This window comes from Psittacula echo (genome assembly GCF_963264785.1).
Source record: "Psittacula echo genome assembly, chromosome: 18".
NCBI lineage: Eukaryota > Metazoa > Chordata > Aves > Psittaciformes > Psittacidae > Psittacula > Psittacula echo.
Window position 1 is genome coordinate 312,781 of NC_137754.1, and position 24,252 is coordinate 337,032.

At 49.8% G+C, this 24,252-nt stretch overlaps 1 protein-coding gene across 1 annotated transcript; it reads right to left on the reverse strand.

Moving 5' to 3' along the window:
* Window positions 1-973: 973 nt before the first annotated feature.
* USP28 (ubiquitin specific peptidase 28) lies at window positions 974-22,896 on the reverse strand (the record flags this gene model as incomplete). The annotated part of the gene is made up of 25 exons (XM_080631517.1): window positions 974-1,149; window positions 1,548-1,746; window positions 2,278-2,401; window positions 3,410-3,489; window positions 3,796-3,874; window positions 3,958-4,136; window positions 4,864-4,959; window positions 6,229-6,359; window positions 6,653-6,847; window positions 8,246-8,474; window positions 8,790-8,860; window positions 9,097-9,299; window positions 9,804-9,983; window positions 10,711-10,806; window positions 10,958-11,085; window positions 13,032-13,180; window positions 13,555-13,631; window positions 14,130-14,203; window positions 14,635-14,772; window positions 15,608-15,694; window positions 16,576-16,738; window positions 17,317-17,428; window positions 18,529-18,661; window positions 19,871-19,948; window positions 22,858-22,896. The coding sequence occupies 25 exons, from the start codon at window positions 22,894-22,896 to the stop codon at window positions 974-976; spliced, it is 3,216 nt and encodes a 1,071-aa protein (XP_080487643.1).
* Window positions 22,897-24,252: the final 1,356 nt, after the last annotated feature.

Consider the following 24,252-nt stretch of genomic DNA (forward strand, 5'->3'; position numbering starts at 1 on the left):
GACAGTGAACACAGGCACTTCCTCAGGACCGGCTCCGCTGCACGCCTGCTCCATGCTGGGCTGTGCTCAGAGGCACCAAACACAGACAGGTTTTTGCTAAAGCACAGGAAACCCCTGTCCCGGTGGCCTCCTGGGGACCCAAGATGAGCCCATGCCCTGTAACACCAGAGTGGAGTCAAACCACAAAGGAAGCGTTTTCATTCTAACATAGAACAAATGCTTTTATTGCACTTTCAGAACAACTCTGCATAGTCTGAACAAACAGGGTCCCAACAACTGCCGCAGCCCAACGTGAACAAAGGTGCCCACCAAGGAAAACGCAAACAGGGCACTTGTCTTACAGAACATCAACACGAAAAGCCCACCACCACAAAAAAGGAGCCCATTCCAGCCCTCAGTGGTTGTCAATGCTCATCTGACAGTGAGCCTCCTGAGGGGAGAAGGACGTTTGAGGGGGGGGATGTTCTTTGGATCTCCCTTAGGCAGAAGAGAATCTCCTCTCACTGCTTTCTCAGAGGAAGACTCTTGTGTATCTGCTCCTGCCAGGCAAAATACAAAAGCCCCAAACCTGCTTTACTTGACCAGAATACTCAGCTGCCAATAGGACAGAGCGGGAGCCACCCTCCATCCCTGCTTCCTGATGACACAGCCCCAACTCCTGCTAGCAGGAGCTTGGCAAAACCTGCACTTCTTGTCTCATCCCCCAGGATGATGTGAAGGTGTTTGACAGGCAAACAGCAGCTCGTGGCCGCTCACCAGGAGGGGACCCTTGCTCTGTGGCTGTCACAGGCCTCAGGATCCGTGCCCAGGAAGCTGTGGAAGCAGAACCCCGCTTTATGTGGTAAGGTTTTGTTTCTGCAGTGCAATCCTGCCTCTTTCACTGGCTCGTACGTACGAGCAGCAGAGCTGCCCCTTCCCTCCCCACTCCCTCTCAAGTGCTGCCGGTGGAGGACACGTGGTGCGCAGCCACAGCCTATTTCACAGTGACAGTCGAGGCACCGTGGATGGACTCCATGACGGCTGCAAAGCGGCTGCAGAGGTCATAGGGGGAGTTGGGCCGGATCTTCGGGGGCTCCTTCAGGACAACAGCCTCGCTGGGGCAGTCGAGGAGCTGGGGCAGAACCTCACCCAGCCTCATCTGCAGCTTTGCTGTCGAGGGGAGAGGAGGAGGCAGTCAGTGGCAGTGCAAGAGTAAGACCCCAGATGGCTCTGGGGCTGTGGGCTACAAAGCCACAATGGGTGTTAAAGAATCAGCTTCTGGCTCCTGAGGGCAGGGGTGAGCGCTGTTGGCCCCCAGCCCTGCCCGGGGCCCAGAGAGCAGGGACACCCCGGGTGCCCTGGGGCACAGAATTGGCCTTCCCAGTAAAGCCAGCTCTAAATCATCACACAAAGACCCCTGGATCTGCTCCCCACCTAGCATTTGGCAGCTCTGGCTGTGCTTCTGGCCACTGCTAAAAGCCCTTGCTCCCTCCTGAAGAGGAGTTCAGGCCTAGACGCTGCCCTGCCCACAAAGCCACAGCAAAGGCAAGGCCAGCACCATGCCCTACCGTCCATGTCTTCGCGACCCAAATAGGAGCACCAGCGGTTTCTCATGACCTCGATGGCATCCATGTCCTCTTTGGAGATCTCAAAGTTGTTCATGAGGTGCATGCAGGGGATGATCAGCTCGTTCAGGATGCTAATGCCCTCTGCCACACGAGCTTCTTCACAGCTTATGAACATAGATGCTGCCACTTCATTCAGCTTCTAGGTGAAGAGGGAGAATCAGGGGACAGAGCTGTGACAAGCAAGCACAAGAGCACACATCACCAGAACGTGGTCAGGAAAGGCCACAGCTCGGGGACCATGCAGAGATTGACAGAACCAGTGTCAGGTTCACACCACAGAAAACAAACTGGGGTCTTGGCAACCACGGAGCGTGAACTAAAAGCAGTCCTCATTTTGATGCTGTTGTTTTGCCCCCCGAGGAACAAGAAATCATCATTTGCTCAGAGAGAACAGGTTGTTAATATCAGAAATAAATACTGGGGGAGAGGGATGGGAATGGACAGAAACCAACATGACCGAGTTAACACAAGCACTGAGCTAACAGCCAAGAGCACGCTCAGCAGCACCTGAACCTTCTCCAAAGATATGGCATGTTAATTACATGTGCTCCTAAAAAAGGGACACCCCTAAAAGGGGTCTGGCTCCCTGGGCAATACCCAAGAGCAGCCAGGAAGTGAGCTGTAGCATGGGCTGCTCCCTCCTTGCCTCTCCAGGAACAAGCATACTGACCAGGAGACAATTCCTTCTGTACAAGGCAATCAGGGATTCGCTCACTCCTCTCTTGGTGCCCTTCTGCAGCAGCTTGGTGTTGCTCTGGTAGGCGTACACCAGGTAGGTGAGTGACTCCTGGTACCTAGGAGAAGAGTGTCAGCTCCCCCGCCAGAGGCTCGTGTCACGTCAGGAAACACTTTCCTCTTGGCCTGGATGGTAACTACCATCAGGCCCAACAGGAAGAGCTTCATTTCACTGCCAAAGCCTACACGAACAGATGCCCTCCATCCAGGAATTAATGGTCCTTTTTGCCCAGGGTGCCAAATGAGCACCTCAGGAACAGCTCTTTACAGCCAAGTTTGAGTGTGATGTGCCCTGAGCACGACTGCCAGCACTGATGCTTTCAGGATTGCTCCAGGACATTTGCCCTCTGTGTGCAGCAGCAGCAGCAGTGTGTTCAGTTCCTGCACACATTTCTAGCCTCTACTCCCCCAGTGAGAAACCAGCACAGCTGACAGGGATCTGGTCAGGGCAGGGCAGCTCTCACCCCCCCTCTTGGCAACTTGCCCACCTGAATTTGGTGTCTCATCACTTCTAACCCCTCAGGACTTGATTCTGTCTCCATCCACAAAGAACTTCTGAAAGCCAGTTTATTTTCTGGATTGGAAAAATCCAGTTCCCAATTACAAATCCATCACAAACTGGCACCGTCCTGCCCCACACTGCACTGTGTTCATGTAATATATGGGTTCTGAAATAGTGAGGAGGAAACCAAGGCCTTTTTAAAGTTCTCAAGTGTCTAGAGTACTCCAAAGCATGTGTTTACACTAAGCAAAATGCCCAATTCAAGTTTAGTTTTAATACGGGAGTCCAAAGGGGGCACTTGTTCCTGCAAACCCATCTCTGGGAATGCTTCACAGTGCATAAATTAGGGGGAACTCTAAGAACCTGCTAAGTATCTAAAGTGCTACGCAAGGCTGACCGTGGATTCCAGAAAGGGCTATCAGCAAGCTACAAGAAAGCCTGCTGGCCTGAAATACATGACTGAAGAGAGAGGCCACCATGGGTCAGGAAGATGAAGTTTGTCCAAGTGGCCTTTACTATCAGGCCACAGCTTATCTCACCCGAATGCACAGCTGAAGGGACTTACTTCCTGTTCTGGTACAGCTCCAGCCCTGTCAGCAGGTAAATGGACACCTTGCGGAAGAGGCTGTAGTCTTCGTGCCATCTCTGCAAGGAAGCAGAGCATCAGTGTCACCCAAAACACCCACCTCACATTCCTTCCCAGCACCAAAGCGCATCACATCCTGCCCTCTGAAGGGCTCAGGCACCTCTCATAAGCGACACATTAATCAGTGCAGTGAACTGCATAGGCATTCCTCCCAGCTGAGAAGGTGTCCTGTGCGCCTGCCGCCCACTCAGCTCCCTGCTGCAGACACCACGGATGTGCCAACAGCCATGCCAGCAAGTGCTCCCCACCTGGACAGTGCCAGTTGTGAGAGCTGAGGGATCAGGGGCAGCACTGGGGTCCCTTACCTTGTACTCCTCCATATTGACATCGTCAGGACCGATTTCTCTCAGCTTTGCTCGAGCTACCTTCATGATGTTAATGGACCTGCTCCATGCAAGCAGAGAGGAGACCAAGATCAGAAGAGTGAGGCCCCAGGAAAAGCCTCACCTCGGAATCGGGGCACAAACCTTTCGTCATAGCTGAGGTTTTTGTCTGCAAACTGCTCCAGGAGGGTGCGTTCCACGACCTGCTGTGGAGCGTTGTTTTGGAGGAAGTAAATGAGCACATGCTGCAACCGGGCGTCGTTCTGAGGGGTTGGGGTCTCCTTGGAAAGCAAGTAGAGCCGGGAATACTCCTCGTGGAATGCCTGCCAACAAAGCACAAGGGCTAACACGGGTACTGGTGCCCCAGGCAGCTCTGGCAGCCCTCCTGCAAGTGCTCGCCTTGTACAAATCAACTGTAACATGCTTGTATCTGAAGCGAGGTGCGAGACTATCTCGTGATTTATGTTCCTGTAGATTAACAGCACGGGTTGCTTCTCCCATGTGGCACACTTAGCTCAATCTACCTGCCTGTAAAATCTAACCCCAGCTTCAACATGCAGCAGCGCTTACTCCTTCAGATCCCTCTGCACAATGCAGACGTTTCTCAAGGACACATCTTACAAGAGCAGTCCCAGAAAGCATGCTCAGGACCAATCAAACTTCACAAGTGCTGGTTTGTTTCCTGCCTAGACAGCGGGTTCTGAAAGGCACCCAAAGAAAGGCTACTTTGTGGTACCCAGAGTGAGGGAACTGCTGGTGCTAAAAGAATAAGCAGGAGAAATAGCAGAAAGGGAAAAGAGAAAAGCAGGAGGCAGTTTCCCCTGGAAGGACAGGGCTCTTTCTTACATGGTCTAAAGACTGTTTAGAACCCATGGATCTGTAACCACAATGAGAGCAGAAACCACAATACAGGACAACAAGGCTGTTAGCTAGAAGGAAAACTGCACAAACCATTCCCTCCCCACTCCTGACATGTCAATGCAGCATAGATCCTTCCTTCTGTGAACATGGGTATCCATATGAGTAGATTTAGCAAGCAAATCAAGATACCTTAACAAGCCCTGCTTCAGACCCATCCCGATCAAAGGTCTGGCGGGCTTTTGCAATAGCCAGGATGACACCTTGCATGGCTGGACTCAGCATCGCCTACCAGGAAAGCAGGGAAACAAACAGGAACAGGGAACACCGTAACAGACAGGGAAAGAAGAGAAGGCATGGTGAAGAACAGAGAAACTTTCACGAGAGAAGGTTTAAAGGAAACTGTACAAATACAGGCAGAATAAGCCAGAGCTGCCATTTGCTGGTATACTACTTACTCCATCAATCACATGCACTTTACATGCAGGAGGCCGCTTTAAGGGCTTAAGGGTCTAAAGGCTGCTCATTCCACACCTTGAGTTTGTAAATTGAACAAGTGAGAATATAAAGCTCACTTGCCACGTGCCTCTGGGCAAGGTCAATCTTCTTCAGCCATGCAAAGGAGGAAGCAGGGCCTGTGGGGGAGCAGCTCGTGGTGCCAGCTCCACACAAGCATGGATTCAACGTACTCAAGCATGTATTAAATATACTCAAGGAGTAACGGTCACTTGTGAAAAAAACTGAACCTCCACACTGCTGCTCGGGTGCATATGAGTGCGGTTAACCAGGCAGATTCTAAACCTCAGCAGCCGGGCGCTCTAAGTCATGCTGTCAGCAGTCAATGTCTTTGAGATAGGTATGAAATTGTAACTGGAGACAGTGGGGAGGCCTGTAAATAGATTAATATGGCTGGGTCCAATTTGGACATAGCTGTGCCAGAATGATGACCCACAGGTGCAAGGTGCAGCTCTAAGGACTGGGTGCTTTCACAGGGCTGATTTTCTGGAGCCATTTAGACACAAAATTAGTCAAGGATTTGGTCTGGCCGTGTCCATTCTCATGATGGGAACAGGCACTGTGCAAGCAGCAGTGTTTCCACTGCTACTGCCCCCAGCCTTAGCAAAGCTCAAAGCTAGCTAACTACAAAGCCAGAGGTTAATGACCAGCAGCAACTGACCCCTGCATTGGGATCTGTACCTCCTCATTATATCCATCTGCATCGGATCTAACAGAAATCTTCCCCACACTGGGGATTTCCACCTCAGAGACCTGTGAGCTACTGTGGGCAGCAGGCTCTGCTTCATTAGCGTCCTGGGGTTGCTCTGCCTGACCCGCAGGGGCTGTTTCTCCCGCCTGGGCCTTCACTGGCTCTACCTCCTTGGGCTGTGGCCAAGAAAAAAGAAGAAAAGGAATAAGGCGCAGTACAGCAAAGCACAGGAAAGCAGAAGGGCACCGAGTGAAGGTGGCACAGCTACAGCATCGCACAGACATGGAGAAGGCAAGGAGAGCAACACAAGAGAAGAGTGGGGCGTGCCCCAGGCCAGGCTCGGGTCCTACCTCGCAGAGCGCTGCCTCGACACCGCTCCTGTCGTAGGTGTCGGCGCTGTTGGCAATCGCCTTGGCCGTCTGCTCCTGCGCGATGCGGGCGTGCTCGGAGGACAGGGAGCGCGTGCAGCTCAAGGGCTGGTCTGTGCGGCAGAGCGGGGCCGTCAGTGAGCACAGCCTGCAGCATCACCCCCCCCAAAGCCTCTCTGCACAGGATGGAGTGGCTGCTGCATTCACCCCGGAGGTGAAGGCTTGTGTGTGCCCCATTCCTGTGGGTCTAGCACGTGCTGCCAGGGATGGCCAAGTAACGCTCTCCCTCTCCAGAGGGCAGCACTTGAAGCATTTCCACTTGGCATTATAAGAAATAAACCAGTCTGGCAGTGAACTGAGAGTAGCTCATGACCATTAAAAGAACAGAAAACAACCGTGGCGTTACCTGGGCCTGATTCAGAGGAGAGATCCTGCGAGTCAGAAGTGGGCGAAGGCTCCCTCTGGGGAATCTTGCAGGACTGCTCCTCCTCCCACTCCTCAGCCTCCTGCTCGAGCCGCCAGTTGTCCTCCTGGATGAAGTGCCTCAGGTCCAGGGGCAAGTCTTCAACTTCCTTTCGAAACTGCCCAGCCCCTGGGGCGTCTGGAAGAAACAGGGCTGGCACATAACGGAACAGTAGCAGGGCACCACCACTAGGGACCGAGTACACTGCACTCAAACCGGGTGAGGCATACATGGGGAAAACCTCAACTTTCTCCTAGCTTTCTAACTTAGGATGTTTCATTAAAAACAAGTGCAAAAATAAAGACAAATCTCCAGAGTTATCTGCAACAAAACCCAGTTTTGTTCTACCTCTGGACTGCATTTACCATTAGGAGTCCAGAAGCAGCACTTGCTGATGCAGTCGGTCAGAAATGCATCCTTACTCAAGGGCTACAATTGTACAGAGAATGGTATTTCAACTGCCAATAGCTGGAAAATTCACAGCCCACATGGAGACATCATGCCTAGGACCCTACACAGCAGATAAAGGTGGGGAACTGTGTGGGTTCCATGGCATGAACCTTGCCCTGGTGTTTTTCAACACCTTTTAGATCTACTTCAGTATTGATTTTAAAATAGCACAAAACCCCAGTAGCATCAGCTTGAGACAAACCCTAAAATGTACCAAAAGCAAATGGCAGTTCTCTACACTGGAGATTTCTTATGCAGCCATTGTAAAAGCATCTTCAAAAACCAACAAAATTGCACTAAATAGGGGGAAAAAAAAACCAACCCCAAACCAAACCATGGATTCATTTCAGCAACAGAACTGTCATAGGCACCAGACAAAGAACGACCTCCAGATCCTCATCAGCCACATTTAGCGATGAACAGGATGACAGTTCTCCATTGTTTCTTCTCTTTAATACATCAAAATGAATCACGCGTGAAATTATTGGGTTCTTCCACAGCTGTTTGCCATGTATAGTGCCACATGCACAGTAATTTCTCCACATAACTATTTTTATACATTGGCACTGCACACATACTTGCAAGTCTAAGCCACTGCCACCAAAAACTCACGCAGCAGGAAAGGCTGCATAAAAACCCTTAGGTTCAATGTAATGGGATCACTAAAAACCAAGTGAATGAGTCAGAAAGTGATGAAAACAGGAGAAAGAAAGCTGGAAGCATTTCACATGCCCTCATAAAAGCAGCACTGTCATATAAACTACAAGGAGAGTCAAAGTGAAAACCACCAGCACTAGCGGCACATTGAAAGTGGCAAAAGGGGAGAGCTTGAATGTTTCTACATGTTAACAATGCCCTGGACCTACTCTCACCAGTAGAGTTCATTCCTCGCTTTTCAACCCTATCAAGGATTTAGAAAGGAATCGAGTGTGAAGCAAATTATTTCACTTCTACCTGGAACGAAGTTTTTTGCGCTGTCAAAGGACAACTGTGCCAAAGAGAAGCGGAGGAATGTAACGGGCACACCAGCTAGAGAGACACGGTGATAACCAGCATGTGACTAACCAGCAGCTCTGGCACCAGTACCTGCCGCAGAGCGGGACACCTTCTCGCTGATGTACATCAGGCAGTAGGCACTGGCATTCCTCAAGCCCCCGAATGAATCTCTCTCCACCTCTTCCCACGAGGATTCTGTCACAGAGATGTCGTTGTATTTGAGCCAGCTTTTCCGAGCCTGGTCGTATATGAAGGCCCAGTAGTGACCAGCATTTGCTTGCCCTTCGTGCACCAGGACTGCATGCAAGCGATAGGGAACCTGCAAGTGCACATGGACAGTGTTCAGGGGGACACCCAGTAAAGGATTTTCTCTGATCTCTGTGCAAAATTTACAAGTAAATTCATAGCTGTAACCTGGTGCAAGGCACTTGATTCATTTGGTAAACTTTCCTACAGAGTGAGAACTGACTTGTGCAGGGAAAAGCAACAGGATTTTCATACAGAATCCTTTCTCTGCTTCACCACTGGGATTTTGAAATACAACAAAGTGGACCATTCTAGCTGACAGCTACTAACAAAAACCAGTAACAGTAACATCACTTTAATATTTCCCCAATGCAGCTGCATCTCCTACCTGCTGGAGGAGAGGGTCACAGTATATTTGCTCAATGGACAGGCTGATTCTGGCAATAGATCTCTTCAGATCTGCCAAGAACATCACAAGTGAGAGAAATACATCAGAATTCATGACTGCTCATCAGCCTATTCCAGCCCCTGTCACCTCAGAGTCTGAACCCTGCAGTAACTATCAAAGACACTTGACAACAGAGCTGAAGGGTGTACAAGGTTATTTCTAGTTCAGGGTGTATCTGGCTGGAGCAACAGAGGGGAAGTCAGGCTGGCACTCAGCAAAGATCACAACAAATATGTTTGGGGCCAACCTTGCATGTCTTGCTCGATCTCGTTTCTCCATCGCTCCAGACAGGTCCGAACCAGATTCAGCTCCTCCTTGGAAACCACATGAGGAGCTGGATGCTCAGACATTGCTGGGGCTACACCAGAAGGCTGGAGCGGAGCACTTGAGTCTTGCTGAGGCAAAGAGAAAGCTCCATCTTCTGTCCTACTGTCCCTCCTTTCCAGTGTGCTGTGAAGCAAAATCCAAGAGCAGTGGACAAATAAAAGCCAGAACTCTGCAAACACATATTCCACAATGAGCAGTTCTAAAAATTCCTTCCCTTACTACGAGAAACTCATGTATTTACTCAGCTTAAATTAAGAGTGTAAACCAACCATGGTGGCCAGGCTTGTAATAATTCACTATTGCAGTAATTTACTGGTTGATGAAGCAAAAAAACTAGTAGCCTAACCAAAAACAGGACATCATTTAACTCAGAACTGCTGCAGAGACAAGGAATATGGTGATGCTTTTGGAACAGGAAAAGGAACAGACTAGATGCAGCATTGTATTTACACAAACAGAATCAAGTCAGGAGCAAAGCAGTGAGCGAAGCTTGTGTGCGCCTTCAGACAGCCCAGCCCCATGCTCCCAGTGCCAGACAAGTACCCCACTCTCAGGATACAAACCAGGAGCACTGGGCTGAAAGGCAAAGTGTTCTCCTGCACACTGTTCTTACTTCTGTTTACTAACCCATTTGGTTGTGAAAGCGTGTTTGAAACACAAGGCTCGGTTTGGGACTGCAGGGGCGTTGTCTGGGAGTCCTGAGCAGCAGGCAGAGCCACAGCTGGCTTTGTGGCAACAAATTCCAGCACATACTGGAGCATGTCGGGCAGTGGGAAGCGGGCTGGGCCGGAGCCGTACTTCAGGTATCTACAGGAAAATGCACAAAGGATTGTGAATGGTTAAACCTGAGGGGACAACAGAAGAGCAACAGGGAGGAATTCTCTGGGTCAGGGTGGAGACAGTTTGAGCAGCGAAGGAAGGAGGAGAATATCCAGGTGCTGCAGAGGGACAGGACTCACCCTCCCAGCAGCTGACCTTGAAAGCTTTGAGGCTGTGGGGCACTGCTCAGCAGCAGCTGAACACTGCTGTGCTATCAGCATGTTTTAGTCACAAACCCCAGCACAGGACCAAGCTGACTGCCACGCAGACCATTGACTCCATCCCAGCCTGTCGCTGCAGGATGCTACACATGGGCTTAAATGCGAACTGTTTTCATAGCACCCCCGAGCCCCTTGCTGAGCACAGATCCCATCAGGGCCACTGTGACACAGCACACCTCTGCCTGCCACTCGTTCACAGCACTGCCAGTTCGAAGAGTGCTAGCTGTGAGTAGGCTTAATGCCAAACAAAGGGACTTTTACACAGAGCACCTGGGATGTGAAATCTTCTGCCTGTCCACAATTGAGGTCTTTCCTACTGATCTCCTTCCTTCCCCAATCAATAATGCCAAACTCTAAGCCAGAGAAGACATCTAATAGTAAAAGTAATGCAGATGCTTCTTGGAAAAAGCTCGCTCTGTTTCTCCTTCCCCTCTAAGTTTTGATTCCATTAGAGCAGGCTTCCAGGGGGTACAAAATCAAAGCTGACTCCTTACCTCTCCAGTTTCTGCTGCAGAATCACCAGTTTCTCACTCAATCTCCTAACCTCTTCTCTCTTCTTCTGAATAAGCTCTTTACTGCAGTAGAGGTACCTAAGCAGTGAAGTACAGAGCCAGCTGAGATTTGTCTACTTCTAACATTCGCTGTCTTTTGTAACTGTTTTAGAATCCCTCCCTGATCACCTGCATGACCTTTCCAATGTCTGTAATGACAATAACACCTTAAACATTCCACACCACTCACCTGTCCATGTAAATGGTCTGGGGAAATTCCAGCTTGGTGTGAATCTTCTCGGGCTGTCCCAGCGACTGATTGAACTCAAACCGGGAGAGCTCAAAGGTCAGCACAGGGGGGAGTTTTGTAAACCAGCGCTGGAACAAAAGCACAAGTGCCCCCAGAGGGACTCGGTTCAAGGTGACTGATCCTCAGTGATCTCAGACTCATCCCAAACGTGTCTGCCTTCAAATACCAAACCAGTGTCTATTTTCTTTATGGAATGATTAGTCAGAAAGCCAGATTTTATGAGGTTAAAATTTCCGCTTCCAGTTTACATTTGTACCACAACAAAGCCTCACAATAGCTTTCAGAAAGTTCCTTTTCATTGCCTGATACATCCAGCTTGATGTATTCTTAACAGGTCCAGCCCTGAGCTTTACAAAATTAGCAGACACTGCACAACCTCTGCATGTCAGCTAAGAGAGCTCTTTTCCAATGTGGGTCACATGCAATGATGAAGAACAAAAAGAAGTCCTCAGGCAATACCTGATCCCTTTCCTCTCTCAGGCTATTTACAAACTATTGGATTCAGGAGGGTCAGAGGAAACCCTCACTTCCTGTGTGATCCACACACAGATTCAAAGAGCCAGGCTGAAAGAACAACTCCTGGCTGGATTTACACTTCCTCTCTTGCTGGGTTCACAAATACCTCCAGCACCCTGTGCCAGAGGTTTCCTTCTCCTGCCTCAGCCCGCCCTACGCCGGCAGTGCTCCTGCCTGGACTCGGGATGAGCACACTAAACTCATTTTCCTGTGCAGGATTCATGTCAGCTGTCCTGCCATAATAAATCTGCCCCCACACCAGAGCTTTCCCAGAAGCAGCCCATAAGCCCAGAGGAGGAATGATTTATGCACCTATTACCTAGGAGAAAGGCAAGTTCTCATTAATCTCACTGATGCTCAGAGCTTCAGCACACTCACCTACGTTCTCAAAAGACAAAATGCACCTTATTCTCTATGTCCCCTATCACGCAGTCCTCTAGCCACGACACCCTAGGAAGTGAAATTAAGATGCACAGTGTTTCCAGTCAGATTTCTTAGGGAGAAAGCCGGAGCCTTTTCCTTCTATCTGTACAGACACCAATTAAAACATCTCCACGATCAGTCCAATTTCCCTTATTTTTGATTTGGAAGAACTAAAAAGCTTGGATTGAAAAGGACCGGCCCAATTAGCTCCCTACAGCCCTTTGGCACCAGCCTACCGTGGTTTCACCTATGTGGGCTGTAAATGCATCTGAACACTTTCAGGCAGGAACTAGGAAAAGCAGAAACAGGATTTGAGTCTATTGAGTCCAGAGTTGGGCAAGGCTTGCCCATCCCAGACCTGATTTCTCATAGAACTGAAATAGCTTTCTCTGCCCTCTCTATGCCAGACCCCTTTGCAAATGCCTTCATGTAAAGTCCTAGTCTTTCTCTGAGCTAACTTCTCAGCTGTAATTGCACATGCAGGATGCTGAATGTGATGGTACACCTTTGCTTTCCACTTTGCTGCAACTGAGTATTTTATGATCTGTTTGTGATTTGCAAGATTAAAAAGAAAAACACCAAAAAGCCACCAAAAAGAGAAAAAAATCAGCAGAGAAGATAACAGTGGAAATGAGAAGAAAAAACAACAACAAACACACACTGTAACAGGGAGAAAGATACAAATTCCAAAAGGCATACCATAAATTTAAGCACTGTACTTTTACCCTCCAAAAAGAGGGAGGCAGTGGTTCTCCCCCTACTCAGGTACAGGTAGGCTTCAATAGAGAGACTTTACCACACTTGCATGAGCAGCAGATGTTCACCTTTTCAATTTAAAACATCCTCCTCAAATTGGTTACACAGGACAACACATCTTTACAAATAAGCATGGACTTGGTGTCTCACCAGTCATACATTTATGTGAGATACAAACATACCAGTTTGTACTAATTCATAGAGAATATTTACAATTGCCTTTTAGAGTTGTTAGAATATGCTGAGACACCCCTGTGCTATATGTGTTGCATTTTCTGCAGCAGGCAACCAAAAGCTCAACACAAAAGGCAGAACTAACCTCCTGCCTGTACTTGCCCAACTGAGATGTGGTCACCTCCTGCATCTCTCCCTCCATCATGGCTCCTTCCAAGCACTCATTCAAGTCTCGATAACCATTCACCTGAAGAGGATACTGACCAAAGGTTTCGATCTTGGAAAAACTATTGCCTGGATAACAGAAAGGATACAAAACCCATGAGTGAAACTGAGAGAACAAAACACTCTGGTTAACTCAAAGAGTTTGATGCCAGCACCAGTCAGAGGTGCTACCTGCAAGAACTGACTTACATGTAGCTGCTCACACCTGTCAGGGTAAGCCTCCTTACAACCAACTGCTTTCAAAGCATGGGTACTTGCAAGCATTTAATGTCTTCAGAAGACAGACTTTGTAAATGTTATGGTCCATTTTATCAAGACCATTTGCAAGTTTACAGAACGAGGCAGTTTCATAGGGAACATGCAACAAAATCCTGCATCATCGCTGCTATCAGTTAAAACACTCAAAGGAGCTGAAAAGGGAATCTACCAAAGCCTCAACTCACCCTCATGGACACCCTCCGTCAGAAAAGTCCCATAGAAAAGCTGTACCATCGGGTTTTCAGACTTGTCCTCGGGGCTCCTGTTTCAGAAAGACAAACCACACATCCATTACTGCCGAGGGCTGCAGAAAAGCCCCAGTCATAATCTAAGCCTTGGCCTGGGAACTTGCCTGCAGTCCCCAAAGTTTTCTATCCAAGCACAAAATACAGAGGGATCTTCTCACGCCCAGAAGCACATTATAACATTTGCACTGGCAAGGCAGGGTGGAAGTTACAGCACTACCTTTGGAAATGAAGTTCCAAACCCCCAGATCTTTCATGTACACCAGTTCTGTTGAGTCCCCTAAAAAGCTTATTTACCCTGCAAGCCATATGGGCACTGATCAGAGTCCTACATACAGGAAATGTAGATGTAACACTTCATGAGCATATTTTGAGCTTAAGGAGCATCATCCTCAGGCAACAAGGAACTCTCATTTACTCCAAATTTCTGTGTAAAGTCCTCTCATTTATTAAGGCATCACATTTAAAATCTGTTTCTCCTCAGCATCAAACTCCCAGGACCACAGGAAACTCACTTGGCATTCACAGTGAGCTGGAATGCATCCTCCAGCCAGTCCAGTAGTTTGTGGGTAAATTCACTCACATCTTGCTAGAAGAGAGACACAAGTCGAGAGTCAAGCATACCAGCAAGCAGTGAGTGCCTTCACAGGCTGCTGGTCCCGCCACCCTCCAGCACATGACCCAAGCGGTGCTGCTGTGCCCACCCTGCTGAAGGAAGCCTGCAACTGAAGTGCTGATTTAGACCCATAATGAACACTCTGCTCGTCTGAAAACTAGATCAGAGGGAATTACAGCGATGGCTCCCCAACGGCCCAGCTGGCGCTGGCAGCGTGCTGCTACGCTGCCTGTTTAATTAGCAAGCACGTACATTTCCCCTAAATGGCACAGGGACAGCTGCTTGTCACTTGACAAACATGGGAAGAGGCCTCTGAAAGCCATAGTGGGATGAAATGAAATAGAGTTGTTGTGGCTGCAACTGCTGCTCTGAAGAACGCAAAAGGCTTTTCAGCGTGATTTTACCTGCTGTTCCTCAGTGGATCTGAACGCATCCCTCAAGAGTTCCAGTGCTACAGAAGGGTCTACAAACTTGCGCCGAGTCCCCAGCATTAGAGCAAACAGACACTGAAGTTCTAGCATGAATGCAATGTTTCTTTTTTCCTGCATTGCAAAAAGAAGAAAAGCCAAACCCTTCCCGCAACTGAAAAGAGAGCATCTTAAACCAAAGTGCTACAGAACACCACTTGCACACACCTTGGGAAGTACGCTAACAACCAAGGGAAGGGGTGACATAAAAGGACAAAGCAGAAGGACATGCAGTGGGGGACATGCAGTGGCATTTCTTGGAAGCAAGAGGGATGCATGTAAGACACAAAATTCACCAAAACAAAACCTTGAGAGACAACAGTACCAGAAGTAATGCTTGCTACAACAGAAAGCAGAAGCTGGTGAATTTATGTATTTATTCTGTCTGCATTTGAGGATTTTTGGAGCATGAAGAGCACACAGGGACACAAATAAAGCAAAGTCTCTTAAACAGCAGCGGCCACAAGGCAGAATGATGCAACAAGTGAAGGGTTATTCTCCTTTTGAGCCTTTTGCTCTAAACATCTAAGCACCTTCTGCTGTGGATGCTCTCAGCAGGCATTGGGGGTAAAGGGACCCTCAGCCTGGCTCAAACACCAGTTCTTCTACAGTGCACGCGAAGAAACAAACAGTCTGGAGCTACCAAAGAAGTTGCATGGCACAAATTTCTCCCCACGCCACAGTGAGAAGCTCTAGAGGGAAAGCTTTAAAAGAAGCACCCTATTTCTTTTCTACAGTGATTCTGTCTTTGAAAAGCATTTCCCAAATTTATCTTTAACATAATCTGACAATTTGGAAGCCATTAACACAGGGGTCTCAGATGGCCCCAAATTAAATCTGCTTAGGGAAAGAGCAGAACAGGATACTGCAACAGAGGGGAACTTTACAGTGTCTCTCGATGAAAACTTACAGTGCGAGTGTGACAGCTTTGAAGCACAGGCTCTGGGGGGGAGTACCCAAGGACCAGCCTCCGGAATTCTGGCAGCTGAAACAGAGACTGAAAGGAGAGGAGATGCAAGGAGCAGTCAGTGTCTGCGAGTATTTGAATCCCTGCCCCAGAGTCACTCTTTTACCCGACAGCTTCTTCCAACTTTTAACACTTCGATGGCCTCGTGGTACTAAATGAATGTTCACCAAGTGAGCAGTCTGTGCGCTGGAACTGCACATCTGTACTTACCACTATTTCTGGGAGAGTACATATATATACATATATATATATATATATAAAAAAATAACCATTTTAGGAAAGAGTATTCTATTTGCCATATGCAAGATTGGGAAAAGCATTCATGAACAAGTTCCAGTGAGAAAAGGACCCATTTGAAGCTTCCTTAATTCCTCTCAAAGCTGGAGACATGACTAATATCTATCTGATGATGTGAAATGGTTAGAAGAGACCAATCTCCTAAGTTCCACTTACTGCTGTCCCTTCTTGCTTAGGTTATCACTAATAATATAAGCTGCCTTGCGGCTTATGCGTTCCAGCATCTATGCCAGCATATTCCATTAACTGGAATATGATACACTGTGTATTATGGAGCCAACAGTAACTGCAGTAAAATTAAATTATCAGTGCACTTTGCCAGTCCAGCTTGTCATTCAGTAAGCATTTGGACATCACCACACCAAAACCCCTGCATACATATGCACAGATTATATGTATCTCTATCTATAGTTACACAAAGTCCATTTAACTGCTCTTTGGCTCCTTCTGTGCACGCCCAGAATAAATCACAATTGTATCAAATCAAACCCGAAGTCTCATTTGAGCACAGTCACGCTCCTCCATTCACGATGAGCTCATGATGATCACTTCACAGAGCGGCTGCATGTTTATTTCTGACTGATAAACACTTCGACTCCAAGACATCCAGTTACCTGTATGACAGCACTAAACCAACACGTGTTTCCAATGTTTTTCACCCCAACAGGCCAGTTGCCCACTCTCCTCCAGTCACTGTGCTTGGGGCTCTCTCCCCAGACTTCACAGCGTTTCCTTTTGGAGCCGCTTTTGCTTTCAGCAGAATGTGCTTCCTGTGGCCTGTCACGAAAGATGCATGCCATGCTGTGAAACACCATCTCACACAGGCTCTCTGCAACTACAGCTGTACCCTCCCCTAGCCATGAGTGAGACACTCAGTGAGAGCTGGGTGCTGCTGGATGACATCCAGCACAACAGACAGCAATGTCTTATATGACTCCAGAGTCAGATAACAACATAGGCATGTTTTGTTCTGTGAACTGGCTGGACACAGAACTGGTGGCCTCAGTCATTCCTGGAGGCAAATCTAACCCACAGCAAAAAGGAAACAGCAAGGTACTGACACAGGGAAGTGAATCAACATGTGAGATTTCACGGTGTTTCTGCAGTAGGTGCTGTAACACCAGTACAACCGAGTAGGCCACCTTGAAACCTGCTCTTTCTACTTCAACAATCACGCTGAAGGGCTGCCCCAGACATAAAGGCCTAAAGACATAAACTACCCAGGGACAGTCATAACCCAAGCACCTTCTAAAAGCAGAAGTAGGTAGGCAATTTCAGTTTGTTTTGCAGTAAACGGCTGAAGAATCCACTTACAATACCCAGGAAAACCAAATGCAATTCACAGAGCCACTGACCTCTCCAGAGCATCCCTTTCTGCAGCCTGAGTTTTTGGTGATTCCAGTGGTGAGAACGTGTCGATCGCACGGAGGTCGTCTTTGTTGTTTGAGGTAAGTGCAGTAGTAACATCTGGAAGCAGAGGCAGTGTTCAGTTTTCTCTTTAAAAGGAACCCCTAGAAAATGTTACGCTTTACCAGTATGTTTTTTCCGTTGATACAAGCAGCACTTCCTAGCTCAGGCTTTAAATACAAATCCTTGTGGCTTGGATCACGCCAGGGAACCTAAAAAGCCACTGAGTGGGCTGGATGAGGAGAACAGGACAGACCTTGCAGCTGTCTGCTGGCCAGATTTTCTTACAGCCAAATTCAGAGCTTGAGGGAGCATTACAATCCTCTTGAAATACTGAAACAGGCACCTCAGCTGCTGCTTGTATTTGCTATGTCCTGGCATAGCGCTGACAACTGACATAGGATTGCAATGAAATCAGCACCATCGCAGAGAATTGCCTCCCTTCACTCATGTCAGGATGCACAGCTACGAGCCATTTCATATACTAGTTATATAGGCAAAGAGGAGAAAGGGAAAGGAGTTGCTCTGGAAGAGATGGAAGCCTTACATGGCACAACAAGGGGCAGCCATGCTGTTCTGGGTGCTGCTGCGAGGCTCCCAGCAGACATTTGGCACTGTGAACCTGCCCATGATGGTATCACTTGGGAAAGCTCCAGTTAATAGATGTGTCATTAGCAAAAAGGCTTAAAGAAACTACTCTCAGCTACCTCAGTCCACAATGACACTCCTCACATCTGAACGTACCAAACTGATGGCCGCTTCTGCCAATACCCATAATGTTTACAGACATGTTTTTCACGTAGTCAAATTGCTGGCTCAAACACTTTAAGTTTCATCAAAATATGACAGCAAATACTCAGAGTGTCTGCTCTGCCAGCAGATGCTGTTGAAGGCAATGTATGCCCTGACAGGGATCCCCTTTTCCATTCCGCTTCCTCTGCTTTAGGAGCTTTCTGGGATTTCTGTGCTAGCCAAGACCAACTGTTTAGAAGGAGGGTAGCTTTGTAACTGTGATGTGCCACCTACAGTCACTGCTAAACCCCTGGTAAGTCACTCTCCTCCAGGGATGTGCTGGTGGAGGCAGAAGGACCCACACTTCCCCTTGCAGCTCAGGCTGGAACACGTGAACCTGCAGGGGCGAGCAGAGGTGAAGCACTCACTCCGTGGGAGCTGCTTGCCCACTGCGCTCCCTTCCCACGTGGACGGCTCTGCAGCAGCCACATCCTGAGCTGGCTCCTGGGTGTTCTCCTCTGTCAGGAAGGTGACTGCTTCCATCAGGTCTCCATTAGCAGCCTAGCAGGATGATAAGGGAAAACAAACCCATAGTGGCAGGGTTATTTTATGCATGATTGCCTGGCATTTAATGCATCTGGGGTAGAGATATGCACACTACCACCAACTGTGCCTTTTCCTGGCTATGGAGCGAGGAACCTGCTGGTGCCAAGCAGGAATAAAATCCCAAAAGAATAAAGGCCAGAAAGTCTCTGTGGGAGAGCACTTTGGCTTTGTTACTAGACATTGCTGACTCCACTAATTTCATTTCCCTAACGAGATCCCCTTACAAGTCACAGTAGGTATGAAGCACGACAGGACACTGCCACCAGGAGAGACTCCCAGGAATCAAACTCTCTGTGGATTTCAAGACCTTGCCGAGTCTTCTACTGAGCCAGGGCTTTCTTCAGAGCAGCACTACAGGCTTTAAATGTATTCTAATATCTTCTGGACATTACTGCTTAATGAGATATTTACAGATTTTGGTAAACAAACCTCTCTGTGTACTATCAGCGCAAGCCATATCATGCTGCTATGTCTCAAGGGAAGGGATGGAATGCACCTGATGGTTCCAGACTGATGCAGTTGCAACCACTTTAAGACCACAAGTTCCAAATCCCAAAGCGTGCAGCATGAGGAGGACTCCTTTCAGGTACACATTGCTTCTCCAAGCACCTGAGATTCCCACATCCCCTTGCTTTGGAGCAAAGACTGTTCTGGTGACAGACAACCACCAGCCACAAAGCTACCGATGTTTCTGCAGCTGTCCACAACTCCCACAGCAGTGTACATGGACAAAAGCCTCATCTGACCTGCTGGGTGTGTGTTTTCCATCCCTGGGTAACAGCCTGGTGCACAACTCCCAGGAAATGTTTATGAAGTTTTAGCCCAGAACATGTTGCTGCAGCGCAGGTTTTAAGCTCCACTTCCAGAACAATGAACTGCGCCCTGCTTAGTGCAGGGCTTTTGCTGCAGATGCAGGTGAACAACCCTATGAGCCCCAAAACCAGCCTGGCGTCTCCACCTGCCTCCCCTGTACACCTGGACAAGGCACAAGCAAAGGGCAGAAAAGCAGTGAGGATTTGCCCACCACCCTCACAGGATGCACACTGCTCCACACAGCATACACCGAATCGCTGTCACAGCTGCCCACCCAACCCATGCACTGTGCTTCGAACTTGCCTGACTCTCAGGTCTCCTTCCCACAGAACAATGACAACAGGCACCAACCTTTAGAGCAGCATGAAGGAAAGAGGAGTCTTGAATTCCTGTGATCTCTTTCAGCTGGTCTAAAAGCATCTGGCAGTCCTGTGCACAAGAAATAAAGAAAGCTTATGTGAACAGGCGACCAGGACAGACACCAAGCTGCTCCTGTGAGGCTCACTGAGGGCTCACCAGAGTATTGCTTCTTCCTTTCCCTTTTACTGACAGCCTGACACAAAAACCTGCTCACACTTGTTTGATGGTAACACCAACATCAGCTTGAACATCGTACCCAGATCTTCCCCCTAAACCTGCAAGCTGAGGTTCAAGCCGCTGTACCCCATGAGGATGGCAGCAAGCCTGAGAGGCTGTGGGATGCTGGGCACCTGTGATAGGAAGGGGTAGCCCTCCCTGGGGAGCCCGGCATGTGCAGCAGGACATATAAGGAGGATGCCTGCTGTTGGGGCATCTGCAAGGGGCTATTTTAAGTCTGGCTGCACATGCCATTTGTGCATGTCATTTCTCACTGACAATGAGGTGTCAGGAGAGGGGCCCAGGAGCCTGCAGCCACTTCTCCTTTCCACGCAGCCGCTCGAGGGCCAAGGAGAGCCTCACTCAGGCCCTAAGCCATGGTCAACAGCCTGCTCTTTAGCTCAATCACTTAAATAAACTATGACAGAAATGTTGCTTCTCAGACAACAGCCCTGCCTTGTCACAGATGCAGCCCTCTCAAAGGCCCCCCCTCCAGCAGCCAGCCCCGATGCCATAGGTCCCCTTCCATGGCCACTGTTCAGCTGCAGCACCAGTATCTCATGGTAAGGATGTTACAGCAGGAAAACCAGCCAGGCTGCATCATGTCTGCCTGATTTATAAAGGCTATCCAGGACCCTGCTGTCAGCACAGGCCAGTGAATCCCAGCTCCCAAAGATCACGTTTAATCTTAACTGGATGGATAAATTCACGTTTCTACTTCCTCTCATCATTGGCAGACAATGTAGGATGCTTTCATGCCACTGGAGCTTGGGCTCCACCCAGCTACCTACTTCTTGGGCCACCACCCATAGTGCTGACAGATACTACTCCATACACAACCACCACAGAGACAGCATGCAAGAAAGTGGGTAACACACAAAAAAGTCCTGGACTGTTTTCTGATGGGAGCTCCCCCAACAAGTTATTCCCACCTGGAATCCTACTTTTGCTCAACTTGTACAGGACATGCTGGAAAGCCTCAGGCCCAGCAGGCAGTAGGGTGAGGAGCCCCATGCCAAGAAGCCAGGGCTCAGGGCATACATACCTCCACAATGGCAAAGCACTGATATCATGTTGCTAATTCTGCTGCCTCAGTAAGCGGCCAACCCCACCAAAGGCCGCGGGGCACGTTTTTCCATTGGAGCAAAGAACCCTGGCTAAGGAACTGTGCTGCAGAACAAGATCCAGGGCAGGACAGGGCATGATTCTGTGCTCCACCAAAAGCAGACCCACAAAGTACTGCAATCACAAGTGCTAATTACAGATCCGCTGCTCTAAGCTACCACCAAACGTACTAATGATTTCTAGCATGATTTAATTCAGCCTGTGAGGAGGAAGGTTTGTGTTAACAGCACAGCGCTCATCCCATGCAGCCAGTTCCCAGGGGCAGCACACAGAAGCCACTGGGAGCACAGCAGCAGCGAGCAGCTTTCGGGGCACACACATGGTGTTGTTGCTCTGACTGTTTTGGCTGGTGGCTGTTTGAGGTTACGCACTGCGGTGCTTTAAAACAAGCTCCAGAGCTGGTAATTAACACCAGCGTGCTGTCACTATTAATATAAACCACAAGGAAAAACCAAACCAGAGCCCTACCTGCCAGAAAAACGACGTGGACCAAAACACTATTAGTATTAAATTACAGCAACAGGAGAGGAGTGCACAACCAAGAGGCTGAGAGGAAGGAGGGCACTGGAGGTGAGAACTGCACACTCGGCCAGCGAGGGATGGCACAGAAAGATTCTGCCCTTTTCGCACTCAAAGGTGACTCACTGGGCTCACAAGTAGTTTGTTTCAATGAGAAGCTAGATGCAGGGGTCTGAGTGCAACACAGCAAATCAAGGGGGTTCCAGAAATAACCGCAAGCAGAGGAGGAGGAGGGTGGCGGTATGAAAGAAGCTCGCAGAGCCACAGCCTTCAGCCTCAGCACCTCAGGTGCACTTTCCATGGCGGCAGGAAATGGATCTGAATAGGACGAAAATCCCAGAGGCAGCAGCAGGAACAACGCCCGCGTTCCTGACCAAGGCTTTTACCGACCAGTTCCCATTACAGCCGGTGAACAACTCCGCCAACACGTGGTCCTGTGTTGTCGTCCTGACATCGTCCGCGCGCAGTCAGGAGCCCGCACAAGCGCCGCTTCCAAACGCACAACGAAGGGACCGGGGCCCAATTCCCACTCCCGCGGGCCTCTCGGAGGCACTTCCCTTGCATCCCAAAACACCACAGCAAAGCGCAGACACCGCTGTAAGCTGGGAACAGAGCGGGGCACGGCGGAAGAGCAGCGAGCCACGCTGAGCCCTCCGCTCCGGGTACCCTGGGAGACAACTTCAGCAGAGCCCCGCGGGCTCAGAGCAGCCGTTTGTTAGTGGCAGAAGGCGCTGGTTTAGCGATGGGGAAAGCTGGTTACTACCCCGAGCCACCCCTGACCTTCCCGGGATGCAGCCGGTGCGCTCCCCAAACCGGAGCACCCGCGTCCATCTCTACAAAGGCAAAGACAAGAGAAGCCAGGCGAGCGCCCGGAGGCGGTTTCAAATGAAACCGCTGCAACACGGGACGCGAACCGAGCCCATTGCTCTGCGGGCCCCAGGGAGGGAACCCGCAGCCGGGGACACCGAGCGGGGGCTGCAGGCCCGAGGACCGAGGCCGCGGGGCCCGGAGATGCCACAGCGAGGGGCTGGGGGGGCCGAGCCGGCAGCAGCCCCGGCCCCGCTGCTGCGAGAGCTGCCCTCTCCCCGCTTCCCCCTCGACCCCCACCGCCGTCTCACCGCGCCGCCGCCGCCCGGGGCCTGCAGCTCGGCCGTCATGCGGGCCCGCAGCGCAGCCGGCGCATGCGCCCGCCCACCGCCTGCCGGGTGCCGGCGGCACCGCCCCGGTCGCGGCCTCCTCCGCGGGATGCCACCGAGCATCAGAACCGGCCGCAGGTGGGGCTCTGTGTGTGTATTGCTGCCCACTGGCACACCGAAACCGGTTAAAACACTCAAACAATCACGAGTTTCGTTTTAAACCTACCTCGGCCCCGGCCGCCCCCCGCGGGCACGGGGCACCTCCCACACCGGCGCTTTCCCACGGGGCTTCCTTACCTTAAACAAGGAATTAACCCTAAAACTCTGAGCATCCAGCTGCAGAGAGCAGCTCAACCTCATACTTGGAGCACCAGGTTTGGGGGGTGTGTATATTATATTTAGCAGCCTGATTAATGCCGCTGTGACTAATTAGGGTGCAGGACAGACACTGGCTGTTTACAATCAAGCTCCATTAGATCAAACGGTGGTACATCCTCAGGTGAAGACCTACCCCTCCCTCCCTCCCTCCCTCCCTGTCCAGGGGCCTTTCCAGGCAGCCTTGTCCTAGCAAAAGGAAGTGATTTGCACTGTGGGTGCTTTAAAAACTGAAAAACCCCAACCTGGAATGGTGTATTAGCGCCAGGGGAACGGCGTGGCAGGAAACATCAGTGGGTATCAAACACACCTGAGACAGCAAATGATCCATGGAAGGAGGAATTTGTCACCTGATCTTGTCTGCAGCAGGATGAAGGAGGTTTCACTGCCCCTCGATCACATCCCAGCTCCAGGACTCATCACCCACAACTCATGAGCTCACCAGGCATGGCGTCTGTGGTTTTTCTGCAGGGATTCCATTCCTATTCTCAAACAGAAGCAGTGGGAAGTTTTCATCTCCCCTTTGGCACAGAACCCACCCCCCAACACAAACATCTCACACTGGGCTGTCTCCAGCTCAGCACCCAGGAACAGAGATACCCCTAAATTCCTGCTTCGTTTAAAATCCTTGGCTGCAGAGTGATCAGAGCATGATCCTCTGCATACAGCCTGGACACATTCACCTTCCCCTTGACACCCAGAGCAGCAGCCCAGCCATCAGCAGCACCCTGCACGCAGCTGAGCACGTGTGCTAACAGCCCATCTCTGGCCACTGTCTCCTCCAGGGCTGTCCTCATGTGTTGACCTTTCTGGCCCTCCTTGCCTTGCTTCACATCTCTGCCTTCCCTCCCTGGCCTGAGAGCCAGGGATGCTCCCTGGACCAGAAGCATCCCCTAGACCTGCCATCTTTCCCAGCACCCTGCAAGACCAGCTCCCTTGTCCATGCTTCTTGGGGAAGGAGAATGGCTTCCTTTGTGGGAGCCTTGACCAGGAACAGGACTT